General features: G+C 34.5%; 1 protein-coding gene across 1 annotated transcript in view; it reads left to right on the forward strand.

Moving 5' to 3' along the window:
• The first annotated feature begins 1,083 nt into the window (after positions 1-1,083).
• Polr1A (RNA polymerase I subunit RpI1) overlaps positions 1,084-23,691 on the forward strand; it is a 352,992-nt gene continuing 330,384 nt past the window's right edge. Inside the window, exons 1-3 of the mRNA XM_090408580.1 lie at positions 1,084-1,179; positions 7,028-7,209; positions 14,328-14,455. Of these exons, the coding sequence (XP_090264706.1) occupies positions 7,047-7,209; positions 14,328-14,455 (291 nt within the window). The 5' untranslated portion in view covers positions 1,084-1,179; positions 7,028-7,046. The remainder of the gene's footprint in view (positions 1,180-7,027; positions 7,210-14,327; positions 14,456-23,691) is intronic.

Here is a 23,691-nt window from a genome sequence, read left to right on the forward strand (position 1 = left end):
CTCTTGGACTCGCCGAACTTTTATAGTTGCTATATTCGGCGTAAATCACTTTGATTTGATTTCTATCTTAGAGTTTCTTATTCGGCTCTGAAATAATGTGGGATTAAATATCCCTTAATTTAAATAAAATTTTAGAGTTATACAGAATTTTGGTGCACTGCACCAAAGATATGAATAATATTCCATGATTAACTGAATTTGGGATTTGTATAGCATTAGCAGCTGTAAGATTGACATTACAGCTGCTAATGCAAAACATTATCTCAGTCCACTCAGCAAAACACACTCAGGGTTTTTTTGGCGGTGGCAGAAGCTATGTTGAGATGCTTTTGTTCTAGCAAAGGAGGTATGTGTAGTTCAGGCCAAGAAGGAGATTCTGTCATGTTTAAATATCAGGGTATTACTAAAAGTTAGGGGAAGTGATGTGAAATTTTCCTTTCTAGGGCATAGAGTGGACTGAGTTTATGTGGCATTGAAGTCTACAAGGTTTTCCTTTGAATTTACTTTTTCATGTAAGTTCCTGAAATGCTCCAACTCTATACTGAGGTTTGGTTTTCATTGAAGTCTACAAGGTAGTCCTTTGAATTTATTTTTTTATGTAAGGTCCTGAAATGCTCCTGGTCTATACAGACTTCTTATTTTCAATGATCCTATCGGAGTCCCTTATTTCAATGCTTGATTTGATATCAGTTTAAGTCTCCAGTGAAGATTACTTGGTTCTGTGACCAGTAAGTTATATTATTATTATTATTATTATTATTATTATTATTATTATTATTATTATTATTATTATTATTATTATTATTATTATTAGACAACTCCAGGGAGTCGAAAAACTCATACGAGAAATGGTTGTCAATACCATACTAAATCTCCAACCCTGGAGGATCTGAATGACTCTTTTCCTCTGCATAATAATAGCAATAGTAATCTTTTTTCTTTTTAAGTCTTTATCTTGCAAATTTTTTTCTTTCTTTCTCAGTCATTTAGCTGTTCAGGAAATGTCATCTACGTTTATTTTTATTTTGATCGCCTGGACACCAGGTGGTAGTTTAGTCCCTTAAGGCTAAACACCAAATGAATGAGAGCACATGTTCCTGTATGTTCATGGTGTTGTGTTAAGTAGCGTTAACGTAGTATTACTAATTTAAAAGATTTAATTTCGTAGTTGTTTATAAGGTATGTAGTGTGTTTTATCGATTTCATTTTATGTTTAATTACGCAGAAGGATTTGTTGTCCTTGAATTTAATGTTCGAAATTGAAATTCGATATTTCTGGTCTTGCCAGAAATATCGAATTTCAATTTCGAACATTAAATTCATTTTTCGCATCAGTAAAATTATAAAATTAGCTATTAATGATAAACAGATTAATGCAAATACGTTAGTGTCAGCATTGAATTTAAATTACAGTACCCAGAAAGACAACCCCCATGCTCTGTATCGCAGTGGACGGGGGTAATTTTTCACACTAGGATGTGAATAATTTCTGGTGATAGGGTCATTGGTTGGGGAAACTGTGTTTCTTTAATCAGTCTGTTTTGTATTGGTTAGAGAAAGAATAAAGGAGCTAAATAGATGTTTAGTATACAACAGCTACAGATAACTGAGAAATCAACAAAACCTCGTGTCACATGACTGACGTTACTGGAAGTATCACCATCATACAACTACAGCATACAGCTGAGTGTTAAAAAATTGAATAGCAGATGAACCAAATACCGGGTAATCCCATCATGGCTAAACCACTATGCGTAATATAAGATAGATCACTCGATCATATATGTAAGTTGGGTTGAGTATTGGTTTAGTTTACTCTCGTAGTTCAACTTCACCTTCCTTGTCTCATTTTTTTTTTTTTTAATTCACGATTGACAGTACTAAATTATATAATCCTTGTACATTAATTAAATTTACCTTAGTCTTCTTTCCACCCATAACAACTGTCATATTCTTTCCTAATTTACATAAATTCTCTTCATGTGTATCCTATTAATTAAGATAATAATGAACTTATATTTGTCTTAATTTTCTTTCTTACTAACTTTTTGTCTTCTAGTTGAAGCAGGTTATTTTAAATGCAGTGAACTCCAGTCTGTTGTATATAGTTTCTGCATTAACATCATTTATATTTAATATCCTCTATAAGTTGTTAGATAAATGAAAGAAATTACAACTGATCAACTGATTCTCCTAACTGTTTGGACAAACAAAGTTGTAAGCTATAATTCATGTAACTCAAGACTCACAAACTGAAGCTTTATTATTATTTTCCTGAACCCTGTGGAGTCAGAAGACTCATTATGGGAGATCAATATTAGTGAACACAAAGTCTATCATACTACTCAAAATCACCCACAAGCCTGCATGTTCACCACCCTCTCATGCAATGCATTCTTTGCTCCTACTACTCTCCATGCAAAAAACTTACTTCTTACCTTTTTATTCACCTCCTTTTGCAACTTCCAGGGGAATGGCCTCTTGTCCTTGTTCCTTTCTCTCATTCTACCATATGAAAAATCTCAGTGTTAATATGATAATAACCCTTAATAAAGAGCTTAAATATCCTGATCATATTCCCCCCCTTCGCCTTCTATCCACCAAACTCTGCAGTCTACATACGCTCAGTCTATCCTCATAATGAATGTTGTACAGTCCTGACTTTGTTATCCATCTCTGCACCCTCTCCTAGGTGACCTCATCTCCTTCAAATCCCAGTGAACAGATCTAAGCACAGAAATCCAGATGCGGTCTGATCAAAGCTTTATACAAAGGAACCAGCAAGCTTTTATCTCTTGTGATTAATGTTCTCCTCAACATTGCTGCAATTCTCTGAGATGTCTTCACAACCTTGGCAATATGTTCCCAGAACCTAGATAGAGATTTAATCTCTATCCTCAATCACCCCAAGATCCCTTGCTTCCTCCACTTCTTCCAGTATAACTCCACCAAGTGAGCATAAACATCTTTTTTTTGGATTCTAAATTTTAAAACCTTACATCTTACATTTGGTTGCATTAAACTGACATCCCCCATTGATTGGTCTACTTTTCCAGCTTATTCAAATCCTCTTGAAGAGCCCAAAACATCAACTATTACTAATAACCCTTCCAAGCTTTACATCATCTGCAAACAACTGAACATCTCCCTTTAGTCCTGTGACAATATCATTGACATAACGATTGGGCAGCAATAGTCCCAGGACTTGAACTCTGTGGAACTCCATTTGTAATCTTTCTACACACCGACACTGCTTCCCCACATACAACTCTATGATATCTATCAGAGAGCCAATCACAATCCAGTCCACTGACCTGATATCCAAAGCCATATGATGCAACTTAAAAATCAACTTGTCATGTGGCACTCTGTCAAATGCCTTGGAAAAATCCAAAAAATAACACTGTATGCCTTACCTTAATCCGCTGCTCTTGTTACTCTATTGTAAAAGGTAACCAGATTAATTACTAAAGCTAGTTATATGAAGGTTGGATAATTGACAACTTACTTTATTTTTGTCCATGTTTTTAATCATTGTATTTTCTTCCAATTTTTCTAAGTTATCCTATAAAAATATTGAGGTCTTAAAGACAATTTACTCTTCTTCCAGCTTCACATTATCACCAGAGTCAGCCTGGTTGGCCTAGTGGTCAGTGTACCTGCTCTTCAACCAACAGGTCATGGGTTTGAATCCTGCCATGAGTATAGATGTTTGTGATTGTCTTTAGGTAGGAGATGAATTTTATTGCCCAGTGTAAGACTACAGTCCTGCTTCTTGGAGGCCTGAAGTGGCTTAAAAAGTTCATGTTTAGTCTCTACAGTAGGATTTCCAGACTACGTGAAAATAAAATACAAAATTATAAAATAATATATAAAATTGATAAAATTGGAAAAAAAAATCCTTTGCCCACCCATGGTATAAATGTACTATAGGTTTACTAATAACCTTTCTTGAGTGGAACCACTTTAAAAAAAAATCTTATTTGAACTTAAATCATTAGTTACTCTGGATGGCTAAGGATTAGGTTATTTAGAAACTATGTTCTGGAGGCTAAACTTGGAAAAATTTTAGGCCTACAATAAGCAATAGGTAATGGTTTTACACTGAGGAATGAAATTCATCTACCATCTAAAGATAGGTCCTAAAAATCTATACCCATGGTAAGATTTGACTTCACAACCTGCTAATTGGAGATCGGATACATTTAGCCAATTCATTTGATGAAAATGTCATTTCAGGTTTATTTATTTTGTTTTTGTTTTGCAACTTATTCTGCAATTGAGCAGGTTCTTCTCTTAGTAGCAAAAACTTTCCTTCCACTCTCTTCTGTTCTGAGCTTTCTCTTTCACGGTTGTGTACTTGTCTCCATTCAGCATGTCATTTAGCATTGTTTTCCTTACTCTTCCTCTGGTCTTTTTCCATCTATTTTTCCTTCGATGGCATCTCTGATGATTCCATTTCCTCTCAGAATATGTCTGATCCAGTTTCCCTTTTGTCTTTTTATCCTCTTTAACAGGCTTCTTTCTTCTACTCTTTTTAAGACCTCTTCATTAGTTATTTTATTTGTCCATTTGATTTTTTCCATCCTTCTCCAAATTGACATCTCAAAGCTTTCCAAAATCTTAATTTCTCCTTTCTTCGATGATCAAGTTTCAGCTGCACAGAGCAACACTCCACACATAACATTTTTTTAGGCTTTTCTTTAGGTTTGCAACTTATTTCATTATTTATTAGTCATGACTGAAAAAAAAAATGGGCATGTTGTCAGTCTGTAATTGCTTATAAGTGTTCCTATAAAAGTTTTCAGAATATTTGTGCAAGTCATATATAGGGACACATGCCTATATATTATTTCTTAATTTTTTTCTTCCTCTTTGTTGTTATCTCTTAAATTTGTTTTTCTCTTAATATTATTAGTAAATCATGAATAACCATATATTCAACTGCAAGTGGAAACTCATATTTTCCACTTTGATTGCATAAAGCCTTTACACATGCCCCTTTGAAGTTGGGATAGTTTTCTTTCTAGTGCTTCAGTGTACACATGTAGAACATCTTGAATGAATGCTCAGAAAAATTGTATATCCTGAAAGAAGGGCAGTAGGCTTAATATTCTTTTATAGTTTTTTTTTTTTTTCAGCCAAAAAGTATCCCCCCCCCACTTTTTTTTTTTCAAATTGCAATTCTAAACATAAGTGTTTTGATTTCAGAAATTGCTTTCATTGCACTTTTGCTGATGATCTCAATTTGTGCAATAAGGACCGTGGCAGTGGACATACCTACTTCACTACTGGGTAGTGACCTCCCACCATAATATAATAACAGCATACATTTCCTAGGATTACATTATGGAAAATACCAAGAATAGTGATCAGAACTTTACCACCTTTGCTGCGAGTTGCCTGAGTTTGTACTACTACGTACTTGGACTACTTGCATTAGCTCACACTAGTAGTCAACAATACTTTTTATAGTTTATTATACTATATTCGGCATGAAACTCTCTGATTCCAATCTTTGAGTTTCCTATTCGGTTTTAAAACAATGTGGGATTTAATATCTCCTTAATTTAAATAATGTTTATGTCGCCAAAATGAAGCCTATTAGCACTTTATATTTAAGTAGCTTAATGGGTGCACCTTTTTGACAACTCGTATAGCAGAAGATATAAGTTCTTTTTGCTATACCCTTTGGTATTATTTTGGTCTAGCTACTTACTGATGAAGCCTCAATAAAGGCTGAAACCGGTCTGGGTGGTGACTTCCCACCATAATGTAATAATAGCATACATTTCCTAGGAAATATGTTTTACATTATGGAAAATACCAAGAATAGTGATCAGAACTTTACCACCTTTGCTGCGAGTTGCCCGAGTTTGTACTACGTACTTGGACTACTTGCATTAGCTCACGCTAATAGTCACTGATACTTTTTATAGCTTATTATACTATATTCGGCATGAAACTCTGATTCCAATCTTTGAGTTTCCTATTCGGTTTTAAAACAATGTGGAATTTAATATCCCCTTAATTTAAATAATGTTTATATCGCCAAAATGAAGCCTATTGGCTCTTTATATTTAAATATACCTACTTCTATTACTGCAGATACTACTGAGATCAAACAAAACTTTCTCAAGCTATTTCAGCATCCAGTAAATAGCAGTGATCTCATACCTTATGAAATTCATTTACATCCTAAAATTGTTCACACACACAGCTTGATGGTTAAAGTAAACAGCACTGGTTACCTTCTGTACTGTTTACTTGACTAACCAGGCCTGTTTATTGCATTGAAATAAACTAATAACGTGCTTAGCATTTGTACCTCGACACCACCTGGCTGCATGTTTTTTTTTTTTTTTTAGTTATGATATTTTTATGGCAACTTCATGTTAAAAGCTGTTACATGATACTCATCCCTGATCATTCAGAACAACATTTGGCACTGATGTGGTAGATTTTGACTACTACATCACTGAAGCTTGATACATGCCTAGCATTTTCCCATAAAATTTTATAATAATATAAAATATAATTTATATTACAATAGTTGATTACTTTTACATACAATTCAAACTTGTAAAAATCATAGTTGAGAATTAATGAAATTAAGTATTTCACATTTTCTTCTTTAATTTGCATATGTTAATTTTGCAGGTAAACCACATATATTGACATGATTAGTATGTTCACTTGCTGTTCATTTATTTATTTTATTTTTTCCAACATTGAGTTACCGTGGTGTTGCTGTAGAGTTGGTTTTACTTCCTCCAATGCTTTAGTTTTTGCTACACAAACATTAAACTGATCTTGAATACATTTTGGTTTTAGTTATGTATGTATCCTGGTATAAATATGAAATTTAGTATTTTGCAGAGTTAATGCTATTGCCACTGTAGATGGACATGTTTCCAGGTGGAAAGTTGATAATATACATTCACATCTGTCATATATAACAGTTTTTGAAAAGTGATAAGACCTTTGATAGGCTTTTAATTGTTTATTTCTTTTGTTTTCTTTTCAGGAAATTTCAAGCATTAAAAATGATTTTGGATCAGAATCCTCATTATTCTATAAGGAATGTATGTTTTAGTGTGTACAGTTCAGAAATGATAAAGAAACTAAGTGTACTGGAAATAACAAATGTTAAAACATTTGATATATTGGGTCATCCTACAGAAGGAGGACTTTATGATCTTGCCCTAGGTATCTGGTTTTGTATTTCTTGTATTTGCTAAGCATAATATTAATTTACATTATTTTTGATTTATGAATTTATTATTATTATATATATATATGTGTGTGTGTGTGTTTGCTTTAAAATATGCAGAAATTGATTTAAATGTTTTTTTTTTTTTTTAATGTCTAAGCACATGGCATACCAGAGTGATAAATAAATACATAATTACAGACCTTTATAAGTTGTTTTCTAAAATTAATAGCATATAATAAATTTAGTTTAATCCTTTATCCAAGTGAGAGCAAACAAGGTTGGGGCCTGAAAATATCTTCAGGACTAAGGCAAGGTGGTACATCTGTTGGCAACTTGTAGCAAAGGTGGATCACTCCTTGTCTCAGTATCTCCCACCATGCAAAGCACATCTCCTTGTGGACATTTATTGAGGTCTCATCAGTGGGAGGCAGACTCAAAAGTGGTGACACCAAGATAGAAGCAATGGAGAGGTCATATTTACCTATATGAGTTGCCAACCGGTGTACCACCTTATTATTAAATTACTCTGGATTTAGAGAAAGATGTTGGAAGTTTATTTTGCACTTGTTTAGACTAAATTTAAACAATAAATTTAGTTTAATCCTTTATCCAAGTGTGAGCAAACAAAGTTTGCTCCTGAAAAGATCTTCAGGACTGAGGCAAGGTGATGCATCTGTTGGCAACTCGTAGCAAAGGTGGACCAAGCTCTCATCACTCCTTGTCTCAGTATCTCCCACCATACAAATCACATCTCCTTGCGGACATGTATGCATTGAGGGAAGGACCACTACCCAGATCGGCTTTGACCTTTATTGAGGTCTCGTCAGTGGGAGGCAGACCCAGAAGTGGTGACACCAAGGCAGAAGAAGCAATGAAGAGGTCATATTTATCTATACGAGTTGCCAATCGGTGTCCTACCTTATTATTAAATTATTCTGGATTTAGAGAAATTTAAACTTCCAACATCTTTCTCTAAATCCAGAGTAATTTAATAATAAGGTGGTACACTGGTTGGCAACTCACTATAGGTGAATATGACCTCTCCATTGCTTCTGCCTTGGTGTCACCACTTCTGGGTCTGCCTCCCACTGACGAGACCTCAATAAAGATCGAAACCGTTCTGGGTAGTGGCCCTTCCCTTAATGCATAGCATTATACATGTCCGCAAGGAGATGTGCTTTCCATGGCGGGAGATACTGAGACAAGGAGTGATGAGAGCTTGGTCCACCTTTGCTACGAGTTGCCAACAGATGCACCACCTTGCCTCAGTCCTGAAGATATTTTCAGGTGCAAACTTTGTTTGCTCACACTTGGATAAAGATATTATAGTCTAACCAAGTGCAAAATAAACTTCTAATAAAATTAATAGCATATTTGTATAGTGACAGCGTTCATTATTAGAACTGACCTAGAGCCCACATTTGGCATTGATGCTAAAGATATAATCTGGTTTGAAATGAGGTGACAAATTGCAACTTTAAATACTAAATTTCAAGCCACAGAGAAATTTTAATTTTAAATCTGCATTATGCATGTCCAAAAGGAACTGTGCTTTGCATTATGGGATACTAAGGCAATTAATGTGATGTCATCAGTAGACATCATATACATGTAGCCTAGTTGTGAAGCTACTTCTACTTCACATGCAAATTTTGTTTGTTTACACTTGGATAAAGTATTAAGCAAGAATATAACTTCTTGGCAAGTATAATTTAATTAAAATAATTTTGCCTATAAAAGCAGAATTATGATGAGAAAGGGATGAAATCTTTCATCAACTAGTGTGACACTTATTTAATTGAACAACTTGGATATTCAGCTCTTTGCTGATGATGCAAAACTTGGGAGAGCAATCCAGAGTCAAGTCCTCTTGTAAGGCCATAACATGGCCTTACAGGACTTGAATAAATTGCATGAATGGTCAGATAAGTGGAACTGTCAGTTCAATGTTGCAAAGTATAAGATTTTGAAATTTCATAAGCAATGATGGGATGCAAAGTATACACTTGATGAGTAAACTTTAAAGGAAATAGAGGAGATAATAGTTCTGGGTGTGATGGTGGATAATGGCAATGATGTGGAGGACCCTGACATGCAGAAATAAAGAGGTTATGATGCCATTGTATTGTAAAGTCTTGATTAGGCCTTATATTGTGCACAGATTTGGTCATCGGGTTTTCATGGTGATGAGGATATGTGAGAAAGGGTCCAGAGAAGATTCACAAAGGTGGTCAGTAGCCTTTGGAATGTGAAATATGAGAATGTAAATTGCAAAGCATTGTGAATAGGAGGGGGGGGGGGGAATATGATTGAGACATATAAGCTAATCAGGGGTTATTATCAGGTTGATATGGAAGAGGTTTTTCCTGGAAGGAGGGGAGAAAAGTAGATCAAGTGCCATCTCTGGAAAATTGCAAAGCCTCGTGGATAGGAAGGTGTGTGTGTGGGGGGGGGGATATGATTGAGACATATAGCTAGTTAGGGGTTATCAGATTGATATGGAAGAGATTTTTCATAGAATGGGAGATGCTTATTAAATTACTTAAGGAAAATGTACAAATAATATAAATTAAAATTAACTTTAATCTATATTCATTCAAGAAAAGGTCCAGAGAAGATTCACAAAGGAGGTCAGTAGCCTTTGGAATGTGAAATATGAGAATGTAAATTGCAAAGCGTTGTGAATAGGAGGATGGGGGGGGGATATGATTGAGACATATAAGCTAATCAGGGGTTATTATCAGGTTGATATGGAAGAGGTTTTTCCTGGAAGGAGGGGAGAAAAGTAGATCAAGTGGCCATCTCTGGAAAATTGCAAAGCCTCGTGGATAGGAAGGTGTGTGTGTGTGGGGGGGGGGATATGATTGAGACATATAGCTAGTTAGGGGTTATCAGATTGATATGGAAGAGATTTTTCATAGAATGGGAGATGCTTATTAAATTACTTAAGGAAAATGTACAAATAATATAAATTAAAATTAACTTTAATCTATATTCATTCAAGAAAAGAACATGTTCAGAATTTGGCACCTTCTAGCCATTTGATGAAATGCGGGAGGGGAATAGAACAAGTGGCCATCCCTGGAAACTGTATAAGGAGGGAGTGAGAAGAAGGTTCTTCATATAGAGTGGTTGGTGAGTGGAATGCATTGCCTGAGTGTGTTGTGAATGTAGACACATTGAATCAGTTTATGGCATGGTTGGATGAGTTTTGTGTATGATAGTAACTCCCACTATGAGTCTCTGACTTCATGGAGGTCAGATGTTAATAATAATTGATCTGTTACTGTACACAAGCACTGACAATCACTTATTAGTGGGAACAGTTTAAAATTGCAAGAAGCATAACACAAGTTCAGAATTTGGCAACTTCTACCCATTTGATGAAAAGCTTACAAGGATTAAGATGGAGCTAATCTTAAGATGAGGTAATCAAGTCTTAGACTAGCACCAGTTTAATTGGGTAAACCTTTTTTTTTTTTTTTTTTATTCAGTTGCAGGGGATAACAAATTAAAACTGGAGTTATTTTCTTGTATCTGTTACAATTTTAAATTGTTTTCCCATTAATAAATGATTATTGTTGCTTGTGAACAGTAAAAAACATTGTGCATCTGAAGATGTTAGGAAACTAGTAAAATATTAGCAGTTGAATAAATAATTTATTTTGTTCCTTTGATGTTGCTAATTATATTGCTAAATCTCTAATGAATGAAAATTATTGAATATTTTTTATAGCAAATTTGATATTGCTAAATATAAACAATTAAAAGACTAGCTCTTTTAATTGTTTACTTATAATGCAATACAGTTTAAAATTCTTTAGAATTGACTTTTTAATTGTTAATATATGGAAAATTTGTTATTCAAAAAGATCTGTCAAGTAGTGATACTTGCAAGTATTATCACTTGACTTTGAACAAGACTATGATGAAAGTTATATATGAGAGATTTGACGCATTTTTCCCCTTATATACTTGAGACAAAACTTTTTTTGCTTAATTTCACTGGTGCAAATTGAGAAAGACATTTGAAATGACTGCAAATTATGAATAGAGATCCTGAATACCGAATTTTATTAAGTTCTGACCATCTAGCAAGCAATTATTAATGTAGTTCAAATAATTTTCATAGTAAACTTTGAACAACAATTATATTAAACAACAATCATACATTGATATTCTTTCCAATCAGAGCAGTTATTGCAGTATATAATTTCACAGCTTGTCAGATTATCTGGTTAAAACAATAATTCTGATGGTTTAACAATTTCAAATATCAAATTTCAGTAAAATTTGTTCAGCTAGATTCATGCTAATGGGTGGACAAAAGGAATCTAATGGTGTTTGTGCATATTATGAAACATACCTTAAAGTTATTTCTAAAACACTGAAGCTGATTAGTTGATCAGTAAATGAATACTCAGTTTAAAGAAGAATGTAAAAGTTTTCTGTATAGGACTGAACATGTTCAATTATGGTTCTACTCATGCTACTTTTTTTTATGATAATACCCATAAAATGCTTTTTGGAGCAGGTTACCTCTTTAACTATTGAAACTAATATGTAAACATTTTTTAATGTTTCATAGTTATCACAATCTTCTATAGATATCCAAACTCATTGCAGGAGATCTAATCTAAACAGGCATATCACTGTAATATATGAGGTATGACTAGTAGAATAGGCAAGAGCTAATAGGCCATATTCATTCAAGTCTGAGCTTAATGAATTCAGCCTGGCTTCTACCCATTCTACCAGCACGCTTGAATTTTCTACCATTTAGCTTGATTTCTCATTGAATTCTCTGCATAATTTGCATGTTATGTTCATATATTTTTATACTGCCTGAAATCCGAGAATTAGACAAACGATTAATTTATTTAACACACAGAAGAACAAGGATATCATCATCCTCCAAGCTGACAAGGGTAATGCAACTGTAGTCCTAAATAAAACAGATTACCGTAACAAAATCTTAAGTTTGATAGAGTCAGATACATACTCGGAGATAGACAGAGAGATCCTACAAGGGAGATACATAACAAAACCAACAACCTTCTGAAAAAGACCATGGAACTTCCATGAAACATACGCCTTTCTCTTCGTTCTTTACATCCACTCATCCCCAAATTATATGCCTCCCGAAGGTACACAAGGAAAATTGTCCACTAAGGCCTATCGTTGATAGTATTGACTCACCTACATTCTATTTAAAATTCTTTTAAATAGAATGTAGGTGAGTCTTCTTCTTCTGCAGCTTTTCCCACTTAAGTAGGGTCGCTGTTTGTGGTGAGTCTCCTCCACAACTTCCTGTCTTGGGCTGTAGCCCCATCCAAGTTCTTCATCCTCAAGTCCTTCTCCACCATCTCCCTCCATCTCTTCTTTGGCCATCCGTGCTTCCTCTTCCCCTGCACATCCATCTGCATGACCTTTCTTCTCACATACTCTTCCTCTCTCCTCATCACATGACCAAACCATCTCAACCTTGCCTCCTGTATCTTTGCTCCCAAGTTTGTAACTTTCACCGTTCTTCTTATATAGTCATTTTTCCGATGATCCTTTCTGGTCACACTGCACATCCACCTAAGCATTCTCATCTCCGCTATCTCCATCCTGCCGATGTTATTTTTCCTCAGGGCCACAGTTTCCAAAGCATACATCCTGGTCTCACTACTGTCCTGTAGATTTTGCCTTTTAGTTTGATCGGCACCCTCTTATCACATAGCACTCCAGCTATCTCTCCATTCCTCCATCCTGCTTGTATCCTGCATCCCACTTCCTTCTCAAGCCTCGCCATCCTATTTCATTGTTGAACCTAAGTATCTAAAGTCACTGACCTTCCTGATGACATTTCCTTCCAGTTCCAGATCTGTCTCCTGGCTGCATCCACTTTGCAACACATATACTCGGTCTTACTTCTGCTCAATCTCATACCTCTCTCTCTTCCAGTACTTTCCTCCAACTGTCCAGTTTGGCTGCCACTTCTTCTCTTGATTCTGCACACAGCATGATGTCATCTGCATACAACATAGTCCAAGGCGCCTCTTCTCTCACTTCCTCCGTCACCACCTCCATCACAATATTAAACAGGAATGGACTTAATGCTGACCCTCGATGCAAGCGCTAACTGTCACTGGAAAACTTTCTGTCTCTCCCAGGCAGGTTTGAGCTCGTCTTCACATTTCTGTACATCTCCTGCACCAACCTGATATATTTCTCCGATACCTTCTTCTCCCTCAGACACTTCCTGACTTCTTGCCTTGGCACTCTATCATATGCTTTCTCCAGATCAATAAATACCAGATGTAGCTCCCGTTGCTTCTCTCGAAACTTTTCCTATATGATCTCTAGAGTAGCTTCCAAATTATATAGCCCTTTATGATACTAATGCATGATACATTTATAACCTTTTGTGAATAGGATTTATATTTAAAAAAAAAAAAAAAACTTTTGTGTCTTCCTGGCATGCAGGATGTTTTCTTCACTTACTCATACATCTTCTGTCATAATATGCCTGTATTATGACACGTTCCTCTAAAATCTCATTTCAAAACTGAAGAGCCAAAGTATAAACATAATGATAATTAATTCAGATATGAATAAACAAATATTTTATATGGAAGAAATTCCCTCTTTTTTCTTCAGTATTTTCTCGTCCTATATATAATCATCTTTGAATACTTAATAGCTTCTGTCATTTTGCCTCTATACCAAATATCCATCAGTGTATTCAAATCTTTCACTTGAGCTATGGTTGCCATCTATGAATGTAATAGTTAAGCAAAGCATATAATCCTATGTTAAAACCCTTCTGAATGTGTGCAAGACTTATACCAGGAGGGTCTCACACACTACTGAAGTGTTGCAGTTTAGGTTTCTTTGAAATGTGGTACTGTCCCAATGCCTTTTTCAGCATATTATATTTATTCACCATGCTATTATTTGGGGGGGGGTCATCATGATAACATTTAAAAATTTGCTTGAAATTTAAGTGATTATTTATTTATTTTTGATAATCTTTACAAAAAAAAAAAAACGAAGTTGATAAAATTGAGTAGTTGTTATTGACTATTATCAATTTCTATACTAATATATCTGTTTGAAATTTTAGGTCCGACTGAATTTGATCAACTTTGTACAACATGTGGATTAGTTTCAAGGTTCTGCCCAGGACATATGGGACACATTAGCTTGCCTCTACCTGTGTTTAATCCTGTTTTCATTAGAACACTCTTTCAGGTTGGTATAGCTATAAATATTTAAGCTGGAGTTACTGGAAATCATTTTCTCTTCTTTAAAAACATTTATGTAAAATGCATAAAAAATATTATACATGCACACAGCATTAAACATAGTTTAAAATTCCTTGATTTTCAAATGTATTATGTGACTCAGGTCATTACTAAATGTGTGAAGGAAATTCATCTGATTAGCAGCAGAGTTCATATTAAAATGAAGTCTGTTAATTTTTGTGATTTTCTTCAAAAAATTCATCTCTGCAAAAATATAGATATCAAACAACATTATCATCCATCAATTTATGTTAGTTCGAGTGTCTTGTTTCCTACGTTGCAGTCATCTTTCACTAGTAGTATTTGATTTTATTAAAAAAAAATCAGATGTAGGGATCCAGTTTAAAGAAACTCATTGATTTCTTTCTTTCTTAATTTTATATATATATTTATTTATTTATTATTATTTTTGGTAGGAGAAAAATGGAAAAATTTCAGAGGTTGTTAAAGATACTACCTATGACTTTATTCCCAAAAAGATTCAGAATAGAAGAAAACAATGGATGAAAGTATATTAAATCTATTCAATAAAAGACAAGCAAAAAAATAACAAGAATATAGTTCTTTAAACAAAGGAGAGCATGCAGAGAGTCTAGAGAGTCTAAATGCGGCTTAATAAAAAGTGCAAGAAAATAAAGAAAAAATGCGCATTAAAATAGTTAGATATCAATGCAATTTTACAAAATTCCGTGAAAGCAGAGCATAGTTGTGAAAAGATGGTAGTTTTAGATTCAAAAACTCGTTGGAAGAGTATTTGCAATGATAGTAGTAACAAAGTTTACAGTGGTTTCACTGTTAGTAAACAAACCACTCCTTATCCTCTTGCTCACAGCTTCCTTTTGCAACTTCCAGGGGAATCCCTTGTCATCGCTCCTTCCCACTGTTCCACCAAGTGAAAGAACTCCCCAGTGTCAACCCTATAACTACCACTTAACAGTTTAAAAGTCTCAATCATATCACCTCTCCTCATCATCAAATTCCTGCCATGTACCCTCAAGGGGTGTACAGGATATGACAGTACTACATGAAAAAATTACATCATTACTAACTTCCTATCTACAATTTTCCTCCAAATCAGTCTGTTACTTGTCAAGACTCCAACATTATCAGATCTTATATTTCTATCGTCTAAGGCACTTTGTACCGTATCAATCCACCTATATCTTGGTCTTCCTCTGGGTTGTTTTCCTGCCAACCTGGCAGAGAACACTTGTTTTGCTAATCTTTCCTCTCCCATTCTATTTAAGTGACCATACCATCTGAGATTAGCTCTGCTAACGCATTCCTGGATGCTGACAATGTCAAGTTCTTTCCTAATATCCTCATTTTTAATATGATATTGCCATTGATGCCATCTGTTCACGCCTCTAATCTTTCTCAGGACTCTCATATCTGCGGTCTCTAGTCTTTGGTCAAGTGTTTTACTTCTGACCCAGCTCTCAGATCCATAAGTTAAAATTGGTTTGAACACAGTCTTGTATACAGCTAATTTAGTGTTCCGACTAATTTCTTTCTTATTCCATATGAATTTATTCAAGTGACTTCCCACAATACCAGCTTTGCTGATTCTGTTGTCTATTTCTATATTTAGTTTACCATCTTCATTAAAAATTGTGCCTAAGTAGCTGAAATGTTTTACTTGTTCCACAGGTTCTCCATTCACAACACAGTTGACATTTTCAATGATTCTGCCTATTTTCATTGTCTTTGTCTTTTTATTGCTGACCTTCATACCATATCTATTACAACAGCTATTCAATTTAGTCAGAGAATCTTGCAGACTTGTAGCGGATTTATTTAGAAGTATAACATCATCCGCATACAGCAAAGAGCTGACATTAACATCTCCAATTTTGATATCAGGTTTAATACCACATTCCTTCATAATGTGATCCATATAGATAATGAATAACAGAGGAGATAATGTACATCCTTGTCTCACACCAGATTTAACATTAAACTATCTTCCTGTACTTCCTTCAATTCTAACTGCTGACTCACAACTCAAATAAAGACTAAGTATTGCTTGATATAATGCCCCATTGACACCATATAACTGCAGCATATTGAATAGCTTATCTCTTGGCACCTTGTCATATGCCTTTTCCAAATCGACAAAACTTAAATACAGATCTTTGTTATATTCCCATGCTTTCTCGACTATTTGTCGTAAAGTGAAGATCTGATCCTGACAGCCTCTATTTGGCCTGAATCCAGCTTGTTCTTCACCAAGCTTTTCTTCCACAATTCTTCTCAACCGTTTCTCAAGTATACTTGCATAGATCTTGCCAGGAACACTCAGTAGGGAAATACCTCTGTAATTCTCACATTCAGTTTTATTTCCCTTTTTATATATGGGTACTATGAGTGCTCTACTCCAATCATCGGGAATTCGTCCCTCTGTCCAGGCTTTCTGAACTATGCAGTGCAGCCACTGTAAGACTCTTATACCACCATACTTCAGCATTTCTGGTCGAATATCATCTACTCCTGCTGCCTTTCCACATTTCAAGCCTTTGATGGCTTTTTCTACTTCAAGTATGGATATGTATTCCTGACTGCATGCCTGGTCAGTGTTTTTTACCACTGTGCTGCCATCACTGCTTGTTTCATTTAACAGTTTTTCAAAGTAATTACTCCATACTTCAAGGATATCTTTTTCTCCTGTTTTCATTTCACCTTTATCATCTCTAATTCCTTTTACAGCACTCTTTCCTCCATTCCTAAGCTTCTTCAACAACCTCCAGAATATTTTGCCACCTTCTTGATATTTATTTTCTATATTCTTGCCAAAGTCCTCCCATGACTTTTGTTTAGCTAGTTTTACACACTGTTTAGCTTTCTTACATTTGTCTCTGTATTCTGTAAGAGTAAAAGCTGACTTATTTGCCAGGAACTTTTGATATGCTTTCTTCTTTTCCTTCACTGCCTCTTTAACTTCCTGTGTCCACCAGGGAGTTCTGATTTTTTTATCCTTGCACACAACCTCACCACATGCCTCTCTGGCAGAATCAATCAATGTTTCCTTCAGAGTTTGCCACTGAATCTCCAAGGTTTGATTCCTGTTCTCAAACTCTTTCATTTTCTTTTCAATAATATTTCTGTATTTTAGTCTACAGTTCACATCTGAGAGCTGCTCAACTTTTATTCGCTTTAAAACTTTCTTACATGTCTATCTACCAAACTCTGAAGTCCACATTCCCTCAGCTGATCCTCATAACTATTGCACAGTCCTGAAACCATGTTTGTTATCCATCTCTGTACCCTTTCCACGGTTAATTTATCCTGTTCAAATCCTGGGGACTAAATTTGAGAACAAAGTGAGTGTGTTTTCTTTAGGGTCCTATACAGTGGAATGATAACTCTTATCTCTGCAGGTTAGCATCCTTCTCAGTATTGCAGCAATTCCCTGGGTTACCTTCACCACCCTTGCAATATGTTTCCTGAATTTCAGTTGTCTATCAATCATCACACATAGATCTCTTATCTCCCCTACTTCCTCTAGTACAGCTCCTCCAATCGAGTATGCAGCCTCCCATTGATGTATCCCAAACTTCAAGGCTTTACATTTTGCTGCATTAAAGCAATACCCCCATTCATTTTCCCATCTGTTTAGTTTATTCAAATCCTCTTGCAGGGCTGCCACATCTGCACTATTACTAATAACCCTTCCCAGCTTCACATCATCTGCAAACAACTGAATATCTCCCTACAATCCATTGACAATGTCATTCATATAAAGGTTAAACAATATAGGTCCCAGTACTGAGAACTGTAGTTGTAATATAACCTTCTGCCTCCTTGATACTGCCCCACCATACACAACTCTCTGATACCTATCAGACAGCTAATCCCGAATCCAGTTGACTTACCCAACATCTAAACTCGTGCTGCAACTTAAATATTAGCTCATCACATGGCACCTTTGCAAAATCTAAAAAAATGGCAGTATATGCCTTTCCCTCATCAACTGCTCTTGTCATTTATTATAAAAGGCAATCATATTACTAAAGCAAGCGTGCCCCTTAACAAATCTATGTTGACTCTCACAGATAACATTACCCTCATCTGTCAAATGCTGTATATGGTCCCTCGCTAATTTCTCCAAGATCTTAACTACTGATGAAACACAAACTGGCCTATAGTTAGACACATGTAGTCTGCTACCACCCTTATGAAATGACACTATCTTACCTTCCTTCCATTCCTTGGGTACCTTTCCCATAGCCAGACTTTCATTGAAAAGCCAGGTCAACGGAGCTGTCAGTTCTTTAGCACATTCTCTCAAAATCTGTGGTGAAATACTCCAATCTCACAGCTTTACTGACATCCAGGGTACTCAGTATTTGAAACACACTCTTCTTGCACCTCTAAACTTCAAACCTGCCCTACCCCTCTAGTATTAAAACTTACTTCTCCTGGATGAAATACACCAATAATGTGTTTATTGAACAACACCACTGTGTCCTCTGCATCAGTCACTCTATTCCCATTTTTATCCTACAATGTCATTCTTCCACAATCATTTCTTCTCCTACTGGCCACATAGCTTAAAAATTCCCTAGGATTATCTTTGAATCTTACTGCCAATCTCTTCTCATATTCCAGTTTTGTTTTCCTTACCATATTAGTCACTCTCCTGGCCCGAGTCTTATATTCTTCATGCATCTGCTCTCCACCCCTCTCCTTATATCTCTTCCATAACTTCTTTTTTGCCTGCAGTTCCTGTTTGATATTGTTTGTCATTCACTTTACACCAAATTGTGTTCTCTTCTTCTATAGAAACTTTACTATAGAGACCAATTAATTAAGTATTTATTAATCATTTGTACATCTCTTTCACATATAACAGGACTAATATATATAGGTGTGTGTGTGTGTGTGTGTGTGTGTGTGTGTGCGCGCGCTCATGATGGGGCAGTTAATCTTATGTGCATTGTCTGCAATGGCTATAAATTATATGTATTCTTCTTGCTGGTTTGCATGTTTGGTTGGATGAAAAACTCAAGTTTCTTGAAGGAAAAACCTGCCGCATCGATATGAGACTGGTCAAACTCACCTTCACTTGAAAAACTAATAAAAGTCCTTCAAAGGCTACCAGTTATATATATATTTTCTTTAAACTTGGATTATAGATATCATTTTATGTTTTAGATAGCAGCAAAATAAAGAAGGTGGGAAGTAAGCCAACTCTTTATCTGTCCATTTCTTTATTTTTTTTACTCCCACCTGCAAAAGATTGTAAACTTATAGTACATCAGTAATGTGGGTGAGCAAAGGATTTTTTTTTTCTAGTGTTATTAATTTTTTTTTTTTTTTTTTACATAATCCAGAAATCCTGCTATAGAGACCAAATGTGGAACATTTTCAAGCCACTTCATGCCTCAAATAAGTGGGTTTGGTGGCCTCACACAAGGTGATGAAATTTATCTCTCCTAAAGACAATCAAAAACATCCATTTCACGACAGGACATGAACCTGCTGGTTAAAGAGTGGATACTCTCAGCTCACATAATGACTTGAAAATATGTAAATACTTCTAACCTTTGCTCTTATTCTTCATTAATATTTTCATTATCTTCATAAGATAATGAAAAAGATAACAGCAAAATTAACTTTCAGATCAAACTAGCTTAATAATGATATTTAAAAATATATATTTATTATATATGCTCTGCTAACTTGTTCATTTTCTTCATATTTGCATTTTCAGAAATGGTTTGGAAAATAAGACTTACTCTCAATTAAACACCTTATCGTTGACATTGGTGTTATGGCTAAGTAATAACAGTAGTAATAATATGCCTTATATCCCTTTTTTTTTTCACTATCTTTTATTAATAATAAAATAATAATAATAATAATAATAAAACACCTTCCTGTTCTAAAAGTACAAACGAGGCATTGGCGACCGAGTATGGGCGGTATAACCTTAACACCCTAACAGAATAAATGCTGTTAGATCTGCCTGTCCAGAGGCATTAGGTAGCAGCCCTACCACTGGACTTACCCAGCGACAGGTTAGTAATCTGCCCTGGGGAAATTCAAAATACTTTCAAGTTTCATGCAAAGAAAAGCCAGACGGACTGTCAGGGAAAAGACCATAACCCAGGAATTGGTAAATGAAATTGGAAAAAGGAACACATAATGAAGATTGCAACATGGAATGTGAGAAGCATTGCACACAAAGAAGAAGAACTTGATAAACAACTAAATCAAGCTAACATAAAGATATGTATAGTAACAGAAACAAAGAAAAAACAAAAAGGTACAAAAGAAACAAACAACTATATACAAATCTACAGTGGGGTAAAAAAAGAAGAAAGAGCAAAAGCAGGTATAATGATTATGGTACATAAATCCCTAAAGAACAATATTGTATATTACAACTATTTGAATGACTAATAGAAATTAAACTCAAGACATTAAGAGGCCACATAACAATAATTGGTGCATATGCACCAGAAGAGGGAAAAGAAGAAGACAGTAATATATTTAATAAAGAATTACAGAATGCCATAGATAAAACAAACAAAACTGACTATTTACTGCTAGCAGGAGACTTAAATGCCAGAATAGGAAACAAAAAATACAAAATAAACATAGGTAAATTTGGTGAAGATACATGTAATCAAAATGGTCGCAGATTGTGCGATTTTGTCATTTATAATAATATGAGAATAATGAATTCAATGTTTAAACACAAGGAAATACATAAATATACTTGGTCAGCCAGAGGATACAAATCAGTATTTGACTACGTTATCACACATTTTAAATTAACGGAGTTAATTTTAGACGTAAGAGCATATCGAGGCTTTGAATTAAACTCTGATCATTATATGGTATCAGCAAAAATTCGTTTTAAACCAAAGTGGCTAAAAACACGTGGAATTGAAAATTCTTACCAGCCAAGCTACAAAATTTCTTCGTTACAGGATCCTCAAGTTAGACTACAATATCAAAAATGCACAAACTTAAAAACAGAAACCACACATGAATCAAGTGACATAGAAGATGAATGGGAAAATTTGAAACAAATTCTTACAAAAGCAGCAACAGAAACCTTAGGAATAAAGCACAAATGGATTAGAAAAAGAGGACTACGAGACTGGAACAAAGAAATAGAAAATATAATAAAAACCAAAAAGGACAGTTACCAGAAATGGCTAAATTCCAAAACAATAGAAGCAGAAATAGAGTATAAAAGAAATAGTGCAATTGCAGAACAAGAAGTAAGGAAAAACCATAGAAAAAGATGTAACAATTTCGTAACAGAACTAGAAAAGGATTTATTTAAGCCACAACCCAAAACCTATAAAGTAATAAAATACATGAATAAAGAAAAGATAAAAATACAAACAATAGATTTAGAAAAATGGGTGACCTATTTCCAAAATCTCTGGATAGATGAGAACAATGAAATAAAATTTTATAAAACAAAGAATGACCTAATAGAAAATATCACAATGTTAGAACTGAACAATATAATAAAGAAGATGAAAAATAGGAAAACGCCAGGAGAATATAAATATAGAACTATACAAAAATGCAGGTGAAAAATTTAATGAAAGACTTCTGAAATTTTTTAATTTGGTTTGGATGTCCGGAAAAACCCCTAACTCTTGGAAAAAAGCACTGGTTATCCCAATAAAAAAGGAAATAAAGACAATTGCAATAATTATTAAAGTGGAATTAGCCTGCTGAATACAGGATATAAAATATATGCAGGAATATTAAAAGAGAAACTAAGCAGCATTGTAGAAAACAAATTACTAGAAGAACAAAACGGTTTCCGAAAAGGCCGATCCTGCATAGATCCAATTTTTACTTTAAAATTATTAATAGAAAAGAGAAGAGAATTTCAAAAAGAAACACATGTGGCGTTTATTGATTATGAAAAAGCCTTTGACAAAATTAGTAAACAAAAATTGTTTAAAATATTAACCGATTTAAACATACCAAACCAACTTTTACAATCTATTCAAGAAATATATACAGGAAATAAAATAGCAGTTAAATTAGAACACGCCTCAGAATGGAAAGACATATCAAGTGGAGTACGACAAGGATGTACCCTCTCACCTCTGCTTTTCAATATATATATAAATGAAATATTAACAATCTGGAAACAGCATAACCTATTTGGTATACAAATGACCCCGCAAATGAAGATAGATACACTACTATTTGCAGATGATCAAATAGTATTAGCTACATCAGAAGATGACTTACAAAAATCATTAAATGATATCTCAAAGCAATATAATATGACAATATCCAAAGAAAAAACTAAAATAATGGCATTCAAAGGAGAAAACCCAATAGGAAGTAAAATAGTGATAGATAATAAAATATTAGAACAAGTAAACACTTTCAGATACTTGGGATGTGATCTATCATATGAAGAAGAAAAAGACATAGACACTAAAATATCAAACTTTGTCAAAGTAAATGGCATAATAAATAATATATTTAAGCCATCCCTGGTACAAAAACACACTAGAATCAGACTATATAATGTCTTGTCAAAACCAACTCTACTATACGGAAGCAAAACATGGACCATGAAAAGGAAAGATGAAAAATGAATTCAAACAGCAGAAATGAAGTTCCTCAGAAAAACAGCTGGATATACCAAGTGGAACCACAAAACAAATGAAGAAATCTTACGATCCCTGAAAATAAAACCAATTAATTACTACATAAGACAGTATAAACAAAAATGGCTAGAACATTTAAATCGAATGGACAACAGCAGACTACCAAAAATATTATACAGATACAAAATAAGTGGAAAAAGAAGAATCGGAAGACCAAGAAAGAGATGGCATGAGACCGGAACAGGCCACATGGCCTAAATTCCATGTTAGGAAGAAGAAGAAATATTTTGTCCTATCATGGTATCTGTGAATCCCTGGGTTAATAGATACTTGAGGATATTTGTATTCTTATTTTTATTCCCAAGGGTATATATTTTGTTATTGCTAACACTGGCATCATATTGGCTGTTAGTAGAGTCATGTTAAACTTGTCACTAATGGAGTAAGAGGATGTGGATCCATTCTCACATCTATCAGACGAATGTCTTCATCCCTGCTAATACCAAGTATTGACTGGGATGAAGACAGTAAGACTTATTTTTATGTGTGATTTATGCTATAAAGAAATGAGCAATCCAAT

This window comes from Typopeltis vanoorti, chromosome 18, assembly GCF_054136105.1.
Source record: "Typopeltis vanoorti isolate ZY-2024b chromosome 18, IOZ_Tvanoo_1.0, whole genome shotgun sequence".
NCBI classification, from domain to species: domain Eukaryota; kingdom Metazoa; phylum Arthropoda; class Arachnida; order Uropygi; family Thelyphonidae; genus Typopeltis; species Typopeltis vanoorti.